General features: G+C 43.8%; 1 protein-coding gene across 1 annotated transcript in view; it reads right to left on the bottom strand.

The window, feature by feature from the left end:
* The window catches only part of ADAM12 (ADAM metallopeptidase domain 12), a 309,331-nt gene that overhangs the window by 269,289 nt on the left and 22,862 nt on the right, over positions 1 to 17,180 (bottom strand). The window contains exon 2 of the mRNA XM_019654224.1: positions 3,752 to 3,888. Coding sequence (XP_019509769.1) covers positions 3,752 to 3,888 — 137 coding nt within the window. The remainder of the gene's footprint in view (positions 1 to 3,751; positions 3,889 to 17,180) is intronic.

The following is a 17,180-nucleotide window of genomic DNA, read 5'->3' as shown; positions in this document are numbered from 1 at the left end:
GTGATTCTAATAAGCAGCCAGGCTGAGAACCACTGTGCATAGTATGTCAACGACGATGCAATGAAAACCAAATTAATAAGGGAGTCTGTTCTCTTTGGGGCTGTTTATGATGGCACCACCAGCCACCTAGTTAGCAGGTGCAAAATGTCTCTAATCCTCTGGCAAGTCCAATGGACTCAGCTTTCAATCTGACCACTTCTCACCACTGCCCACGTGCAGAGTGGGAGCTGCCTCCCTTGCTTTCCTGGATGTGGCACCAGCCTCCCCGCTGCTCTCCTTGTTGGCACTCGGGGCCCCAAGCTGAAGTCTCTGCACAGTTGTCAGTGCTCTATTAAAACTCACAGCCATTGCCAGACTCAAAGCCCTGCACTGCCTTGTCCCTCCAGCCCAGCCTCATCTGGGCCCTGCCAACCTCTGTATACCCCCCGCTTCGCTCCCTCTGTTCCAACCTCATGTTTGCTGTTCCCGCTGTGTGGATGCTCTTCACCAGATCTCTGTATGGCTACCTCACCGGTCACCTCCTTCAGGTCACTGCTTGATGTGACCTCCACAAGGAGACCTCTCCTGACCACTCCGTCTACAATCACCCGCCTCTGACACGCTGCTCTTGGCCTCCAGTGTTCTTCCTCTTGGAATCACATTATTTGTCTACATGCTTTCCTCCTTGCAGTTGAGTGGATGCTCTCTAAGGGCAGAGATGAGGCTCCGGCCCCAAGAACAGTGCCCAGTGCACAACGGACACTTCATCTATATTTGTGAATGAATGATTAACTCCCTGGGAACTTGTGACTGCCTTCCAGCCGCGAGTGCTTTGAAACAAAGCCCAGTGGGGCAAGTGGGCGGTTCTGTCTGCAGGTCACAAGGGTGGCCTTGAACCCTGGCCTGGTAGGATGCTGGTAAGTCCACGGCTGCTTGGGGGAGGGAGAGGGTGCAGATCAGAACACTGGGTCCTGGGGGCGGTGTTGGTGGCGAGTGAGGCAGGACCACACAGTGATGTGCTTGTCATGTCAAGCCTCGTTTTCCCACGTGCTGTGGACGTGAGGTTCACCTCTGAAGGCTTCAGGCAGGACTGGGATGAGTTAGAGCTTCATTTTAGGAAAACAACTCTGACAGGCTGTCTGAAAGAAACCAGAGGGGACCTGCCTTGGAATTCCATGGCCCCTTCCCAACCTTCCCAAGTCCCAGGGTCCTGTGGATTCCCAACTAGAAGCCATCTGTTCACACTTCCGGGTCCAGTTTACTGGACTTCTGATGGCCATCCTGACAGAAACAATGTTTAAGAGTTAGGTGTTTCTGTATAGATAATAAGAAATGCTTCCATTATCATTAATACTGCATGTGGTACCTCTAGGAAGAACAACTATAGGGTTGTCGGAAAAGTCATGACGCATTTTTGCAATGAAAAACATGGAAGAAATATGTCATGACTTTTCCGACAGCCCAATATTACACAAGAATTAAAGTTATGGTTTTGTAAGCCACAAAATCAGAAGGTGTACCTAGCAGAGAAAGAAGGATGCAGTGGATCATCTCAGACAAATGTCTGTTTTCTACAGGTTACTATTTCTACAGTGAGGTCACATATGACCCACTCAACACATGTCATCACAAGACGGTCTCATTTCCCAGCACACTGCGGACATACCAGCTACTCACATGCTTGCTCTCCTCATGTCTGGTTCTTTCAAGCTTACCAAAAAAGTTTAATAGCTTTAATAAAAAGGTCTTCCCTGGCAACCTGTAAAAGTAGGTCTCCCCTGTTGGTCCCTTCAATAATACGCTGTTTCTTTAGTCACACTTATCCCAATCTGAATTTGTTTTCCTCATTAGAATGTAAGTTGCATGGGGGCAGAAAGCGTGTGTGCCTTCTTCATTAACTGTATGCTTAGCACCTGGCACAGACTAGGCGCTCAGGTAAAAAAATGGCTGAATAGAAAGCAACAGGAGAGCGAAGGGTACGATAGGGGAGCAGGAAAGCAAGAACGCAAATCTAAAGTGTCTACAGGAGGCATAGTTGTGCCACAACAATATTCCTTAGTGTGTGTTTTATATACTTGAAGATACACACTGTTAACGCAGATTAAAGTTAAAATGTTTGCTGTTATGTTTGCTAAGAAGAAAGGCATACACATCACTAGTCGGAATTCCTATTCCCACAACAGGTGCTCACATCTACCTGGTGGAGAATTACGGCAAACGTACATGCACGCTAGCAGACACTTACATGTACCCCTTTTGTGCAGGGTCTTAGTGGTACCCATCACAAATGGGGACATATTCTAATTATAGTGCCATAATGCTGGTCCTATGAGCTGCATGTTGAGATGAGCCCCATGGCATTACAACAAAATGCCATTCCCCAAATCACCTACCAGGTAAGGTTGCCAGATCAAATACAGGACGCCAGTTAAATTTGGATTTCAGATAAACAACAAAGAATGTTTTAGTATGAGCATGTCCCCAAATATTGCACGGGGACTTACTTATACAAAAAAAAAAAAAGCATCGTTTATCTGAAGTCCAAGTGTAGTGGTGCATCCATACTTTTATCTGTGAAACCTGGCAACCCTGCAGCTAGGAAAAGTCCCTGTGACAGCTTCCACCACCCAAGAAACTTTAGGTGGTTCCCTAGTTTCGTATTATTAATTAGTGCCCATAGATATCTTAAAGATGTACTTTTTTATGAAATGGTTTACTTCTCTTGCTCTGCATCTATCAAATCATGCCTGATTTCACTGATTAATGGCACAATGAAATGGTCTTTAATGTCTAAAGTTTTTCTTCCAGGAAACATGAGCGCCACAGTGATTGGCTTGTGCTTTGTGTATTCAATTTGCAAGAGTCGCCACGAAACAGAAATATTCCGTAAGTGCAGAACTGGCATTTAGGTCCTTTAACCAAACCTCTGACTTTTCTGAATGCTCACTTTCAACTGAAAGCTCTCTAGAAAATCAATTAATGACGCAACCCATATTATTATTACTCACTTAAAGGTGGTCCACTGCAGCCCTTCCAGAAAGCTATAGAGAATTTTCACAATCTCACTCTTAAAAAAAAAAATCTGTTTTCTATTATAAAAAATAACCTAAAAATAGTTCCACGTAACACAAGGACAAAACCATCTGTATGATCTCTCCAAAGAGCTCATATTTCCATAGATTTTATCACTTTCCAACTGTTCCAACAAATTCTGAAATTTAAGGAGGTCATGTAGATTTGGCAGATAAGACTCATTAAAATATTTAATTTAATCATGAATATTTAAATGATTTTATATTATTCTTTTACATCACAGAAGGCTCAAGTCAAACAACTGTCCAAGAAAACAACATTAAAACAGCATGTAAAACTGCATTAAAACTCATTACAAACTGAATGTTTGAAAGTTGCATTAAAATATTTCTACCAATTATCAATTGATAAAACCAAAATGTTGATGAACTAGACATGAATACAGAAAAATACCCAACACTCAAGAAAAACAAAACAAAACACAAAAGTGTGTATCTGGATATGTAATCCCGGGTGTGTGTTTGAAAAATAACTTTCAACAGATGCAAATAATATCGGAACTGACATATCAGAATTGGTTTGTATTTCATGCTCACGAGAATAAAGATTTCACTTTATGAGGGTGAAGTGAACATTAAAATAAAGACAAAACTTGGATGAAGGAGCATGAATGCAGTAAATGTGATTTTAAAACTTTGGCCATCGAAAAGTCAAGAAAAAAGCAAATCAGAAAACCGACCTTTGAGTTGATGCTCTTGGTTGGGTCCCAGAGGTCTCCGTTCAAAAGGGAGGCACTGACCACTTCATAGGCTCCTCCCTGGTCCCTCGTTCGGGCCTGTCGCATGAAAGGAGTGGAGTGGCTTCCCAAGTTCACCCCTGCATCGAAAAGAAAACAGCCCCGTTCTTCATTCTCCTTGGGTAGAGTTTGGCATCAGAAGCATATGACACAAATGACTTGGTGGCAATATCTGGAAGTGGACTAAAGCTAGGGAAACACCATAATCTACAATATTAAATCACAATATGTATCAAGAGTGATGACGTCTCTGTCAATCTAACCATAACACTTTGTAACTTAAAGAAAACAAAAGCTAAATTTTTTCTTTCAAGACTTATGGATGTGCAGGGTGATTATCACAAAGTATATAATTCTGTCCTTCAGCAAGCAACAAAAATGTGCAACCGTTACTTGCTAAACAATGAATTAACACTTTGCCTAAGATCATCTCTCTAGGAAACGTCTCAAGGCTTTGGCTGCATTAAGACTAACTCCATTTCTTTAAGCACCAGTGAATCAGTCAAGCACAATGCCACCCCCCCACCTCCGTATTCACAGAGGCTAATTTTATATGATTCAGTGAGTGATCCTATAGACAAAATTAATTTGCCAGTACAGACTGACTAGACTGGTATATGAAAAAAAAATTAAGTCCTGCAATAAACGATTATATGATCTTGTTTCCTGGGGTCCTGTCTGTCCAACCAGTTAATATACTGACACGGGTTCAATTTAGCCCCATTTCCATAAACAATCCTAATGGAAAGTATAACATTTTCTCTTCTGGAGAGCATATCACTTTCTTAATGAACACAGTCCTTTCTCTGGGCTTGCTGTCCTATGAGGTCACACTCCTGCTCTTTGCTGGGACCACAGAATATCCCTCAAGGTATGGGACGGGGGCAGATTCCTTCACATGTTATTCCTATTTCTTCAAACCAGGACTCATAATTTTCAGACCTGAGTCATAATAGCACAGTTTTAAGTTACTAAGGAGTTCACATTTATTGGGCACAAATGGTATTGAAATTTTAATCCTAGACATTTTACAGTTCCCCAAATACTTTTAAATCCACACCATTTTATCATTCTCGATGTTGAAGTCTGCAGCTATATTCAGGTTACGAAAGGATTACTGCTCGAGTAGTAACCGTCTGACACGGCCTCTCTGGAAAACTCACAAGCTAGTCACAACGCATTTAAAACTCCCAGGCGCTGAGAGCCCAGGGAACGGGATGCACCAAAACTGGGAATATGGCCAGAGGGCGAGCGCCGGGCCCCTCAGCCACGTGGGGGGAAGAGAGGGAGAGAGGGGACCATGAGCACAGGTGACCGAGGGCAGGAGAACCTCTCAGGGCTGGGACGAGCTGGGTCTTCAGGGCTGAACCCGTATCCAAGAGATGATGAGGGTTCTGGCTGTGCAGAGAGGCCGGCTCTGGGTGGTGACGGCTGCAGACATTGGTGGAGGGCTGGCTGGGGGTGGAAAAATGGGCCGTCTGAATGGGGACATCAGAAGTCTTTCTGGCTGCAGAGGGACAGCTGGCAACATGCAGCTCTTGAATAAATGAACCTCACCCGGTGGCTTGACCTCCACGTGCTCCAAGGGCATGCAGCATTGCTACAGGCAAGGGCTTTAGAGGAAGACACTCCCCCGCATCGGGGCCACCTCTACCACAGATCCACTGTGGGACCCGGGGCCAGCAGTTTGCCCACTTGTGTGTTCATTCATTCGCTCTCTCACTCACCACTCCACGACTATTTATGAACTGCCTTCCTCGAGGGGCAGTCTAGACCTGGCGTCTCCACTCGAAAGCCCTTCCTTCCTGCTTCAGGCCAGCCCTCCCTCATGTCACCTGGAGCCAGACCGCCTACACTGCCGGGACCCTCATCTCCTAGACACGGCTTCACCCCAGAACACTGGGCTCTCCCGGTCCTGTGCATCTAAGACAGGGACACAGATCAAGCTGTCTTACAGTTCATGTCGGGAGAGAGACGACTGAACAAATATCATTTCAGAGAACAGCCGGGACTCTCACAACAGGGCCACGGGGACTGGCTGGGCTATCTTTGTAACTCTTCCGTAAAACAAAAATCATTTCAAAATAAGAAGTTAATAAGAAAAACGACGTGATAGTAGAGTGGCGAGGAAGGCTTCTCTTGATGGATAGGCCAGGAAAGACCTTTTCTTGTTGTTATTGGGACGTGGAGCACGTAAGGTAATCTGTGGAGAGGAGACGCAGCCAACCCCACACACAGCCACAGGAAGAGCGTGTCAGCAGGGGGACAGCCAGTGCTTCCCTTGGCCATAAAATGAGGCAAGTGCGGCGACGCCCGAGGGAGATAATACACTGAGGCCTGAAGAAGCCCAGCTGGTTTCATCGCGTTGTTCTCTCAGCTTTGGGAGAGAGCAGCTTAGGGCCTCTCACTCAGGACCCTCAGTGAGAGCCGCGAGTTAGAATTTACTCCAACAAAGGGAGTCCTCATCCAGCTATACAGCCCCTGCAAGGCTGGACAACAGAGTGCGATTAACTCAACTTATCTTAAAAGAGAGCTGGTGTGTTATTTGTACTGGGTTAAGAAGGCTTTGAAATGCTAGCAATTAGAGAGTCTAAAATGGAGATTTATCTGAACTTTCCCCTCAATCCATGAAAACCATGCCATGTGCCCAGAGTTACCACGGCCATTATTTTGATCTTTTGAAAAGTCAGGTGAAACTGTTAGAGCGATTGCAAGCATTTTCAAATTTCCTCTAAGTAAACAAACACATCTGATTATAAGCTACTCCTAGCAGTTGTCCGTTAAGTTGCCAACACAAACGAATTGTCAGACTGATGGGTTAGTCACAAATCCAATTGTCCAAGGGCCGGTTAAATGGGGTGGAGGAGGAGTCCTCAACCTGGAGTCCTCTGTTACCCCCCACACACTACAGCTGGAGGACAGGGTGGTTTCCGGTGGGATTCCAGCCACGATGCTTAAAGGCTGAGGGATTTTCACCCAGGTCTCAGGTACTAGGAGAACAAGTCCTTGCATTTACTAGATCACGCTTGAGAACCTGTGTGTCCCAGGAGGAAGGAGATGGTGCCACAAACTCCAGGTCCCCTGGTCCGGATGCCTCAGCCAGCGGGGCATGGCCACAGCCTTGACTTTGTAGAAGCTGGGAGGCCTTCGCGGGGCCTCCTGCTTGACCGCCAGAGTGCAGCTGCACAAACCCAATACCAAGGACACACTAAGTCCTCCAGCCCCTTTCCCTCCAAGACTCTTAGGAGCAGAGAGAGAGACACAGTTAGTTCCTCTCCTGAAGGTAACACGTTCCAGCTCTTTTCACCTCCATATTCCAGCATCTCAGTGCAAAAGAAGTCCTTTTTGGCTGGAGTTTTTTCTTCCAAGAGGCTTTATCTGCATATATTCCAAGGAGAATTGAGAGGCAGGCTGTGCCAGCACTTGTAGAATGTTGTGCAACCTTCTTAAGAAACGGAGTGGCTGTACTATTTGCTGAGTACGGTATTTATTATCTATGTACATGGATAATGAGGCCATCTCTTAGCTTTTTAATTGGTTGCACAATATCCTCCCCCAGCAGTGTCCGTAGTCAGAAGGCTGTTTCTTATGAGCCTTTCTTTGTATTTATACACTGGTATTCCTTTTAGATGATGGAAATAAAAATTTTATTTGTGCTGCATGGAGAGACAGAATAAATTACACACAGCTGTGTGATATCAGATTGTATTTTATGGAGTGATCTTGTTGACAAACCATAAAGGCAGGTCTTGAATGATGTGTGTATTCAAGCCCTAGAAACTCAGGGAAAAAATATGGCCTTATAAAATACACAGTTTGCATACATTTTTATCTCTCATAGCATTTGGGCATCAACAAAACTCAGCTACCTAAATAAAAAAACTTTGGATCGCTGATATTGGGGAGGAACTTCCGGCTTTTTGCTGGTGGGTAACCTGATAGCCTGCTTACCATTTTAATACAATGGCCAGTTTGCTTCCGTCTCCTACTAGAAAAAAAGCATTTTAGATATGTTGGTTTCTACCACAATTATCTTCTGTGACAATAAATTCTGCTTTCCCCTGGGATGTGTGTGTTCCCACTGAGCTTGTCTCCTTGTCTAAGCTTGACATCTTCAGACCTGATTATGGCTGGTCAAGAGGGAAGTTATAGACCCAGTTCCTTAGGCAAAAATCTTGATAGCAGTGGCCTTTAAGGTCTTGGGAAAGCCACAACAAAGACAGCCCCTCCTCCCCCCCCTCCCCCGAAAGTGACACTAGATTCCCCCAGGTGAATCACTCAGAGATTAGCTGCTGTTATGTCCTGCCCCATCCCTGCTCCAGTAAAGCCTCCTTTGCCAATCTTACTAAGGGGGGGGGGGTCTAGACCACCCTGATGCCCATCTACGGGATCTGAAATAGCGAACAGTGAACTCTGTGGAGACACAAGGCCTGGCCCTGGTCGTGGTTCACCTCTGACTTCTCGCCTCAGTCACTGTGTGCATCTGAGGTTGTCCCTCTACAAAATGGGAACACATTCTCTCCCCTCATGATTCTCATCAGGTTAAAGAAGCTCAAGTAAGTTGATGCAGTCAAAGGGCTTTCAAAAGGCTCAACGTAGGAAATCAGTCTAGGATGTCAGAATCCAAGCTTCCAGACTTCTACATAGGGTTTATCTAATCAAACCATGTGAATAGTGTGAAAGTACCAACTACATACCAATCATTAGGAAACTCCGGGTGCAGGTGCAGGTGGGTGGGTATCCATGTAGTCTGCCCAATGGGCCATTGGGGAAACAGAGCGATTGCTAGTCAAGATAAAATTTAAACATCACACCTGGAGTTCTGCCTTTAAAGGGGAATCATTTTCAACACCTAATGGACCTAAGAGAAGAGAATCAATCTGAGGCACCAAAAATAAGATAAATAGTCTTCTGAAAATCTAATATGTGCGTGGGCGGGGGCAGTTGAGGCGGCCATTGTGAGCTGCAAAAGAAGCTGGGGACAAGACCCTGGAAGCTCATAAAGTACTTTCCTTAGCCCCAAATAGCTGAGAGCTAAAGTAAATCTTATAGACCCGACTGAGCGGCTCTTTGTTTCAAGGAAATATGGTGACAATGCTTCCATAAGTACAAAAATGTTTCTTTGGTTCAGAGTCACATGTACAGTGTTAATCAAATAACAACGTCACTCTTTCATCTCATCTCTCCCTGGGTGGAAATGATAGATGTCATTTTCGAATGACACAGCTTAGGATGCTCAAAAGAACCTGGCAAAAATTAATCTGAAAAGAGTAACTTTACAGATTAGGTCAACATCAACAGTGGACAGTCCTGTTGATGGTTTGCACCCTTCATAGGATGTGATGATAATAATACCTCTGTAATGCTACTCCCCATAACCCTAGTCTAATCTTGAGACAAGTGTCAAAAGGCACATGCTATAATAAACCTGGCCAGCACTCCTCAAAACTGCCAATGTCCTAAAAAAGAAAAAAAAAAGGACAGTTTGCCAACCGTCATAGCCAAGAGAGGCCCAAAGAGATTCACAGGACGATTAAATGTAATATGGGACCCTGGATGGGACTGAGGAACAGAAAACAGACTAAAGGTAAAAAGTAAAAAAAAATCTGAATAAAGTATGAATTTTAGTTGAAAATATTAAGTCAATGTCAGTTCATTAATTGCAATAAATGCACAATACTAATGTAAGATGTGAATAACAGGAGACCTAGATGTCAGGTATATGGGAACCACCTACACCAACTTCTCGATTTTGCTGTAAATCTAAAGCTGTCCTATGAGTCTATTAACAATTTTAAAAATTCAATCTGAATCTTGCAAGAATAATGTCATTCTGGAGCAATTCAGTTTGGAAAGACTGAACAGACGCCTGGATAGTACCGGGGGCTCCAAGTATCAGCCAAATGGAGGGGCGGCCCTCCCTCTCTCTTCCAACATCGCTATTTGCTCAGGTGGAGGGAAGAAGAGACATGGTGACTGCAGTCAGGCAAAAGCGCAAAGTAACTGACGAGGCTTGCTAAGTATAAAAAGGCGGAGCTATGTGAAAGCAGTTGCTTCTTAAGCAGTTCAAAGCCCCCTCTCCGTCCTCCAGAGTACTCTAGAAAACATAGAAACAATGAGTTGCAATAAAAACTTAAAATTTTCTAAATTATTGGCCACAGTGCGCTGGGATAGTAGAGCAGTGAAAAGGAAGACCTGCCATTTGATTTAGGAAGGTGCCACCAAGTGGCTGTCACATTAATACTTGGATAAAAGGGTGCAGAAACAGAAGCAGATCCTCTCAGAGCCCAAGCTTGTAGCTGTCCACACCGTAGGCTGAATAATCATATGCAGCGTGGTGCAAAGGCAGCAGTGTAGCATTTTGAGTCGGAAGACACCTCCTGTGTCGCCACGGGCTCTGTATGGATGATGCCAGGCAAGGTCTTGCATTCCTTGATACTTAGGTCCTTTATGTGTCCGGCAGGGCACAGGTCACCATCCACTGCAGAGGGCTGGCAAGAGGCTCAAGTGACATCATGGATACAAAGTATATGTGGATGTCATTTAGCTTTTCTGTGTTGTTTTTTAAAAATTAGTCTTTGGAAAGAAATACACCAAAATGCTCTTGCAGGTTTTCTCTGAGCGTTGGGGCTAGGAATTCATTATGTTTTTCTTCTTTATGTTTGTAGGTATTTCTGACTTTTCTATAATTGGTGCATATAACTTTCATGATGGATAAACTCTTATGATGGATAAAAAATAAACTATAAAAAGAATCAATCAACTTGATTCATAACGACAGACCAACCGACTGAATGTTTTACTTCCTTGCCAGCTTTCCTGGCATTATGGATACACAGCCTAGGGCATGCTGGAAGACAGAACTCATTGGGAAATAAAAGAAATCAAGTACTTTAGAACAATTACAATTTTGAAAAGATGTTTTATAATACAAAGACAGCTAGTTATAGCTTCCCACAAGTGTTTCAAATAAACTCATACCCCGAGCACAGGTTGTCCTACTACATATAAAAATAATGTTTCATGCCCACAGTGTCTCCCATCTGTGGGGAGCAAAATCATTTACAAATTAACTTATATTATTATACCTCTTTGCTGGTCAGTGGAAGCTAACACAAGTCCCTTTTTACAAAGGACGAGACAGAACCATCGAGTTATACAGGTTATTCCTTCTGTTACCCAATAATAAATGGCAGAATTAAGGGCAAACCCAAGCCCTTTACACTTCAAATGCATGAATTCACTTTGTCCCTCATAATAGGGACAAAGACATGTTGTAGAAATTCATTTGTAATATTTTTGGAGGTGGGGGGTCAGAATTTCCCAAAGTTTACTTTGCAATAAATGATAGAAGGGCAAAATGGAACCCATTATTAAAACCTATACCCCAGGAGCAGTTTTTATAAGGACAAGAGTGAAAACTAGTCTATTCCATTCACTAGTTTACACGTATTAAATGGAATTAAACAACAATGAAAGAGCCACCATCCGCACCTACACTAATGACCCATCCCATCCAAGGACACTCTCCGACGTGCTCGCTGTGCCATTTGTCATCACTGACTGCCTTCCACTGAAACACAAACCCGATTTGGCAGCACTTGATGATTCTGGTTTTCTTCCAGGTCTTGCCTCTCCCTACTCACGCTCCTTTCTCTGGCCTCCTTCTCTCCTTGGGGGACTTGAACACCCTCCAAGTCTTAGGTCCTTGGTCATCTTCCCTCTCTACTGTTACTGTCCCCCAGAGAACTCATTAACTTTCAAGTGATGCTGCCCAAACCGATACTTTTCTATCAGGCCAATTCGCTCGCACAGTCTATATGACAATACCTACCGGACATTTAATTTCAATGTCTCGTTACCACATCACCTCAAATCCGGCATGGTTAAAACTCCAAGGTTCCATCTCCATCCCCTAGTCAGAAAACAAACCACTTTCAAGCATGCATGTCTGGCCAACGCCATCACCATTCACCACTCGTGAAGGCATGGTGGGTGGGCAACTGCTCTGACCGAGACCTTTTTGATTGCTCAGAGTCAACAACTCCAATTGGGTGTTTTGAGATTTGCTTTTGCTTCCTTTTGTTTCCTAAAAACACTTCTTCTTAACCGAATCCTTCTAGATGACCTCTGCAGGTTGTCCCTCCCCCAACCTCAAAGGAGAGAGACACTTGATAAGAGAAAAGAACTCTAAGGCAGGATTTTCCATCAAGACCATGTGAACGTAAATGGCTTAAGGCGGTAGAAAGCTTAGTAAGTCCTGAGGACAGAGAGGCAGTCATATGGCTGAAGTAAAGTGAGTATTGAGAAAGAGAGAGCAGTGTGAGCTGAAATAGACAGGCTTGGATTATGGTGGCCATCTCAAGGCAGAGCCTGGGTTTCATCTGAGCACAATGGGAAGGCATTCTACAGTAAATCGGATACATATTGGAAACCTCCTCTGCTTGGGAATGAAGTGCATGAAGGCTGGAGAAAAATGGATGAAAGAACTATTCAATGGGCAAAATGATATGTTGAGCACAGATTATGGAATCAATACGTGTTTACAGATTGTAGTGGTAAATACTAATTGAACAGCTGCTGTGCACCAAGCCCCATTCGAATCCTTTATACGTTTAACTTGTTTAAACCTCACAACAGCCCTATGATGTTAATCCCCATTTAATAAGCGAGGAAGCAGAGATAGAGAAATGAAGCAACTTGCCCAAGGTCAAACAAATCACAAAGCCAGGAGGCCAATGCACACAGCCAAGCCCTAGGATCTGTGCTCCAGCCACACTCCGTGATAAACAAACAATCCCTCTAGCCAGGAAACACTTGGGATCAAATTCAAATTCCTTCCTGAGTCCTACAAGTTCTGGAACCTCGTCACCTGATCTCTCCATCCTGCTCGCTCTGCTGTGACCGCACTGACCACCCACTTGACCCCTCACATGCCCAGCTGTGTCCTGCCCCATGCTCTTTGCATCTGCCATTCCCTCTACTCTTAACACTTTGCATGACCCCAATCTCATCATTCGTGTCTCAGCTCGAATGTTACCACTTCAGAGCGGTGACTGGAACTGGAAAGCATTTTCTATAGACTTTGAGTTCTCAAAGGCTGGCTCTCCAATGCTTAGTAACTCATAATGGAGCTGACTCTCATACCATCTCAGAGAGGCTGCCCAAGTTAAAGATACTTCATCCCAACCCAGCTTTCTCTCCAGCCCACCATCCTATTCTCTCCTTTCATAGCACTTTCCAGCACCTGGACTTACTTTATTTATCCTTTTGTCTATCTCCACCACCCTGCTCCCAAACCAAGGGGCACTGTCTATCAAGTTCACTGCTATATTCTCATGCACAAACAAGTATCTATTTAATGAATTAGCAAACAAATGGAAAGTTTCCACGGCCTTGTGATCATAATGACATGGGGAAGGGGGCCAGGGCTTGGTTCCCATCTTGGAAGTTCTGACAGGTTGATTTTTAGCTCACCTAGCAATGTTTGGTCCCCTGCAGGTCAACGCACAGGGCCTAACCCACATGAGTCTTATTTATGAAACGGAATTCTAATTTACTTCTTTTTAATGAGAAAGAACTGGCAAGTCAACCGGAATCCTCATCTAAGGCACTTTGCTCATTATCTTCCCAGCACGAAATCCTGTCTGAAAAGCCAAAATAGATCAGAACAGGGAACAAAGGGACCGTGACAGGAACTGTCGTCACGGAAGCCTGCTCGTTCCTTCTCTACTCAGGTGTACCTGCCACGTGAGCCGAGGGAGAGCTAGATCTCAGGGAGAACGCATTGCACACCCCAAGCAAGTGAGCGCAGTCTGGTGATGGGAACGCGAACGCATTTTCTGTAGACTCGGTGAGTTCTCAAAGGCTGGCTCTCCAATGCTTATTAACTCGTAACGGAGCTGACTTTCATAGGACCATTTAGAACTCTCCATCTTCCTTATAAGAAAAAAATCACTTTGAGTTTTAACTCAGGTAACAGTTTCTAGACCTGAAACCCCATGTGTGTTTATTAGAAAATATATTCGGAATTCCAAAGGGCAACAGCAAGGGCGCATCTATGCCTCGTGTCCCTGTGGCAGGAAGGCTCTCTCCCCCCTTCTCAACCTGCTGCGCGTTCCATGGCCGAGGCCCTGTGGTTTGGGCAGGATGGGCACGGGACAGGGCAAGGCTGGGAGCCTGGCCTTCAAGGTGGGACTTGAAGTGTGTGGGGGGGAACCAGTGAGGGAATGCCTACCCAACTCCTAATGACCAAGGGTCAAGTGTGGCCATCTGGAGGTAGGCCCAGACGTGACTTTTGCAACTCTTCATTTTCTAATTGTTGACTTTGCCCACTGAATTTGGAGGACCCACATGAGAATCTTAATTTAAACAGTCAACCAGGATAACCAAAACTATTGTAACACAGGATTAGAGTCCTGAGTTCACAGAAGTTTTATTTCTATGTGATTTGACAAATATTTATTAGGCCTCCAGAATGACCTAGGAGCATTTTTAATAATTTTGATTAGAAATGCTCTTGTTCAGTGTTGGAGAGGCTGTGGAGCAAAAGGAGCCCTCCTGCACTGTTGGTGGGAATGCAGATTGGTGCGGCCGCTATGGAAGGCAGTGGGGGGAGGTGCCCAAAAAAATTAAGAATAGAATTATCATATGACCCAGCAATCCCTCTCCTGGGTATATGCCAAAAAAAATCTGAAAACATTTATCTGTAAAGATATATGTGCTCCGATGTTCACTGCAACATTATTTACGGTGGCCAAGATATGGAAACAACCAAAGTGTCCTTTGATAGATGACTGACTAAAGAAGATATGGTACATATACACAATGGAATACTACTCTGCCATAAGATGAAATAGTGCCATTTGCGACAACATGGATGGATCTTGAGATTATTATGCTAAGCGAAATAAGTCAGACAGAAAAAGTTGAGAACCATACAACTTCACTCATATGTGGGATATAAAATTGAAAGCAGCAAAGGAACACGACAAACAAAGAAACAAAAATTCATAGACACAGGCAATAGTTGAGTGGTTACCAGAGGGTAAGCGGGGAGGGGAGATGTAGCCAAGGACACCTTCAAGCTCTGCCCTTCACGAAAGGTGGGACCTTTGTAATACACACAATGGAGTACACAGTGCTTAACCCCTGGAATGGGGTTAGTCGTGGAGGAAAGGAGACTGGTGGAAAGCCTTTGTCTCACCACCTGGTCCATGGTGGCGCTCAATTAGAAGTGGCCATTACAGAGGGAAGAAAGGAAAGGAAGAAGCCTTTTTCTGAGCATTAATTCCCCACCAGCTTCCATACTGTGTGTTCTTTAAGTTGGAGTGGGTTCTGCCCTCAGGGAGCATGAGGTCTAGTAAGAAGGACTGAAAGACAGATGCGTCTAAGGACGATCAGAGTTGAGACTGAACACTGATTGCAGTTGAGATGGTCCAGGAAGTCTTCACAAAAGGAGTGCCAATTATACCAGGCTTCGAGCAGTAGGACATGGGCATTCGCATGTTAAGGGAAGGGGACATGTAGAGGAGAGGGAGAGGAAGAGGGTGGCTTCTTAGATTATACCTCAGGTCTGTCTGCAGGACATGGATACAAACAGCAAGGAGGGAAAATATGAGGAAATGGGTGCATATGAGGAGAAAAAAGGCATTGACTCAAGTCCAGTCAGAAGTGCAATAGATGTGATGTGATCTATTGGTCTACTTTTAGATTTTGTTCTAATAGAACATTAGTTTTCATTCTATGAAGGGCTGGAACTGACATTTTCTCCATCTCTATCCCACACGAACTTTCAAACACAAAACCTTCATCACTGAGGAATTCTCTTTGATGGCCACTGTTTATGAGAGCAAACAATACATTGGGATTGATGTAGAGCTGCCAGGTTTAGCAGACAAAAATATGACTTCCGGCTCAATGTGAATTTCAGATAGACGACAAATGATTTTTTTAGTATAAGTATGTCCCATGCAATACTGGGGTCATACTTATACTAAAAAAGTATTCAGTGTTGATCTGAAATTCAGATGGAACTAAGAGTTCTCTGTTTTATCTGGCAGTCCTAGACCCAGGCTTCCTTGAATAAGTTCCTGGCCAACCAAGCCAAAAAATGTCAATCGATTCTTAGGAACATATCCTAGTTTCAAAATTTGAAGTTAACATGAGAATGCCTGAAATGTAATTATTCTCAATCAATTCAGAGTGTACGACAATATTTTTTAGGGCACAGAATTTGAGACCAAATAACCCAGTGACATATTTTGAAGGGGGAAAAGAGATTTTAAGCTCCCTTGAGAACACACCTCTAAGTAACTGAATCCTCTTAATCTCCAAGCTTGTCTAACCCAACTGCTGGAAGACAAATTCTACGCACAATAAAGAGTTTCATTCAGGGGCCCACATGACTCCATCCGTCACTGGAGCACATGTTTGGCACGGATTGAAAGCCAAAAGCAGTCTAACAAATATTTCAAAACTGAATTTATATCTTTCTAACACATGGTTTATATACGGATGTAATACCTAGAGAGCTTTGCAGCTCCCAAATAATAACCTGGCCAAACTACAAATGATGTCTGCAGCAGACCACAATACCAAAATCATTTGCTTTTTAAATACGTTAAAGAAAACTGGGTTTACGAGGGGGCCGCTGCCAGGGATGCCTGTTTTAGTATGCAATTGTTACAAGGGACAAGAATCCAAATGTATCCACTCTGAGCTAAATATTTGCATAATTCCTTATGCAAAGAGGAAGGTTCCCCTCAAAAGCTCCAACTTTCGAATGAAATTATCAACGATGGTAACTCAGCTTTTAAGAAACTTTAAAAGTCCCAAGTATCTCTTCCATGTAGGAAAACCACGTTTACATCAAATCTGTAACAATGCACACACGTATAGGTTTGCCTGTGCTATTCAAGCGTAGAAAAAGTTAGTATAATGACTTTCTCTGTATGCAAGCTTGCTCAGGTATACGGGCCTTTACTTTTAAATGGTTGCCCTTAAAACAAATTTCTAGATGAACACTGAATATTACAGAAAGTTATTTGGTTTCCAGTGTCAAAAAGTCACGTATTTGCAGACTTCCCTTTTCCCCCATCTTTTTCATTTTTCCTCCAACTATCTGATAGTATTGTACACACAGCTTTCAGTCTATGAGAGAGATGATATTTGCCACTGGCTGGCCAATGATATCCTTGTAAATATTTCAATACCTTCCCTGTTCCCAAGAAGAAAATGGAAAAATTGAAACAACTAAAAGAAAGCAGTGTCCACATACTGGCGCACATTGGAATTTTACTAACTTTTCCAGTGTGCCCGAAAATTATTTTTCACGAGAAGGGCTGGGTGGGGGCAAAGAAATTGTCACATC

The sequence above is a fragment of the Hipposideros armiger genome, unplaced genomic scaffold (genome assembly GCF_001890085.2).
Source record: "Hipposideros armiger isolate ML-2016 unplaced genomic scaffold, ASM189008v1 scaffold_216, whole genome shotgun sequence".
Lineage (NCBI taxonomy): Eukaryota > Metazoa > Chordata > Mammalia > Chiroptera > Hipposideridae > Hipposideros > Hipposideros armiger.
This window is presented reverse-complemented; position numbering and strand designations above follow the sequence as displayed.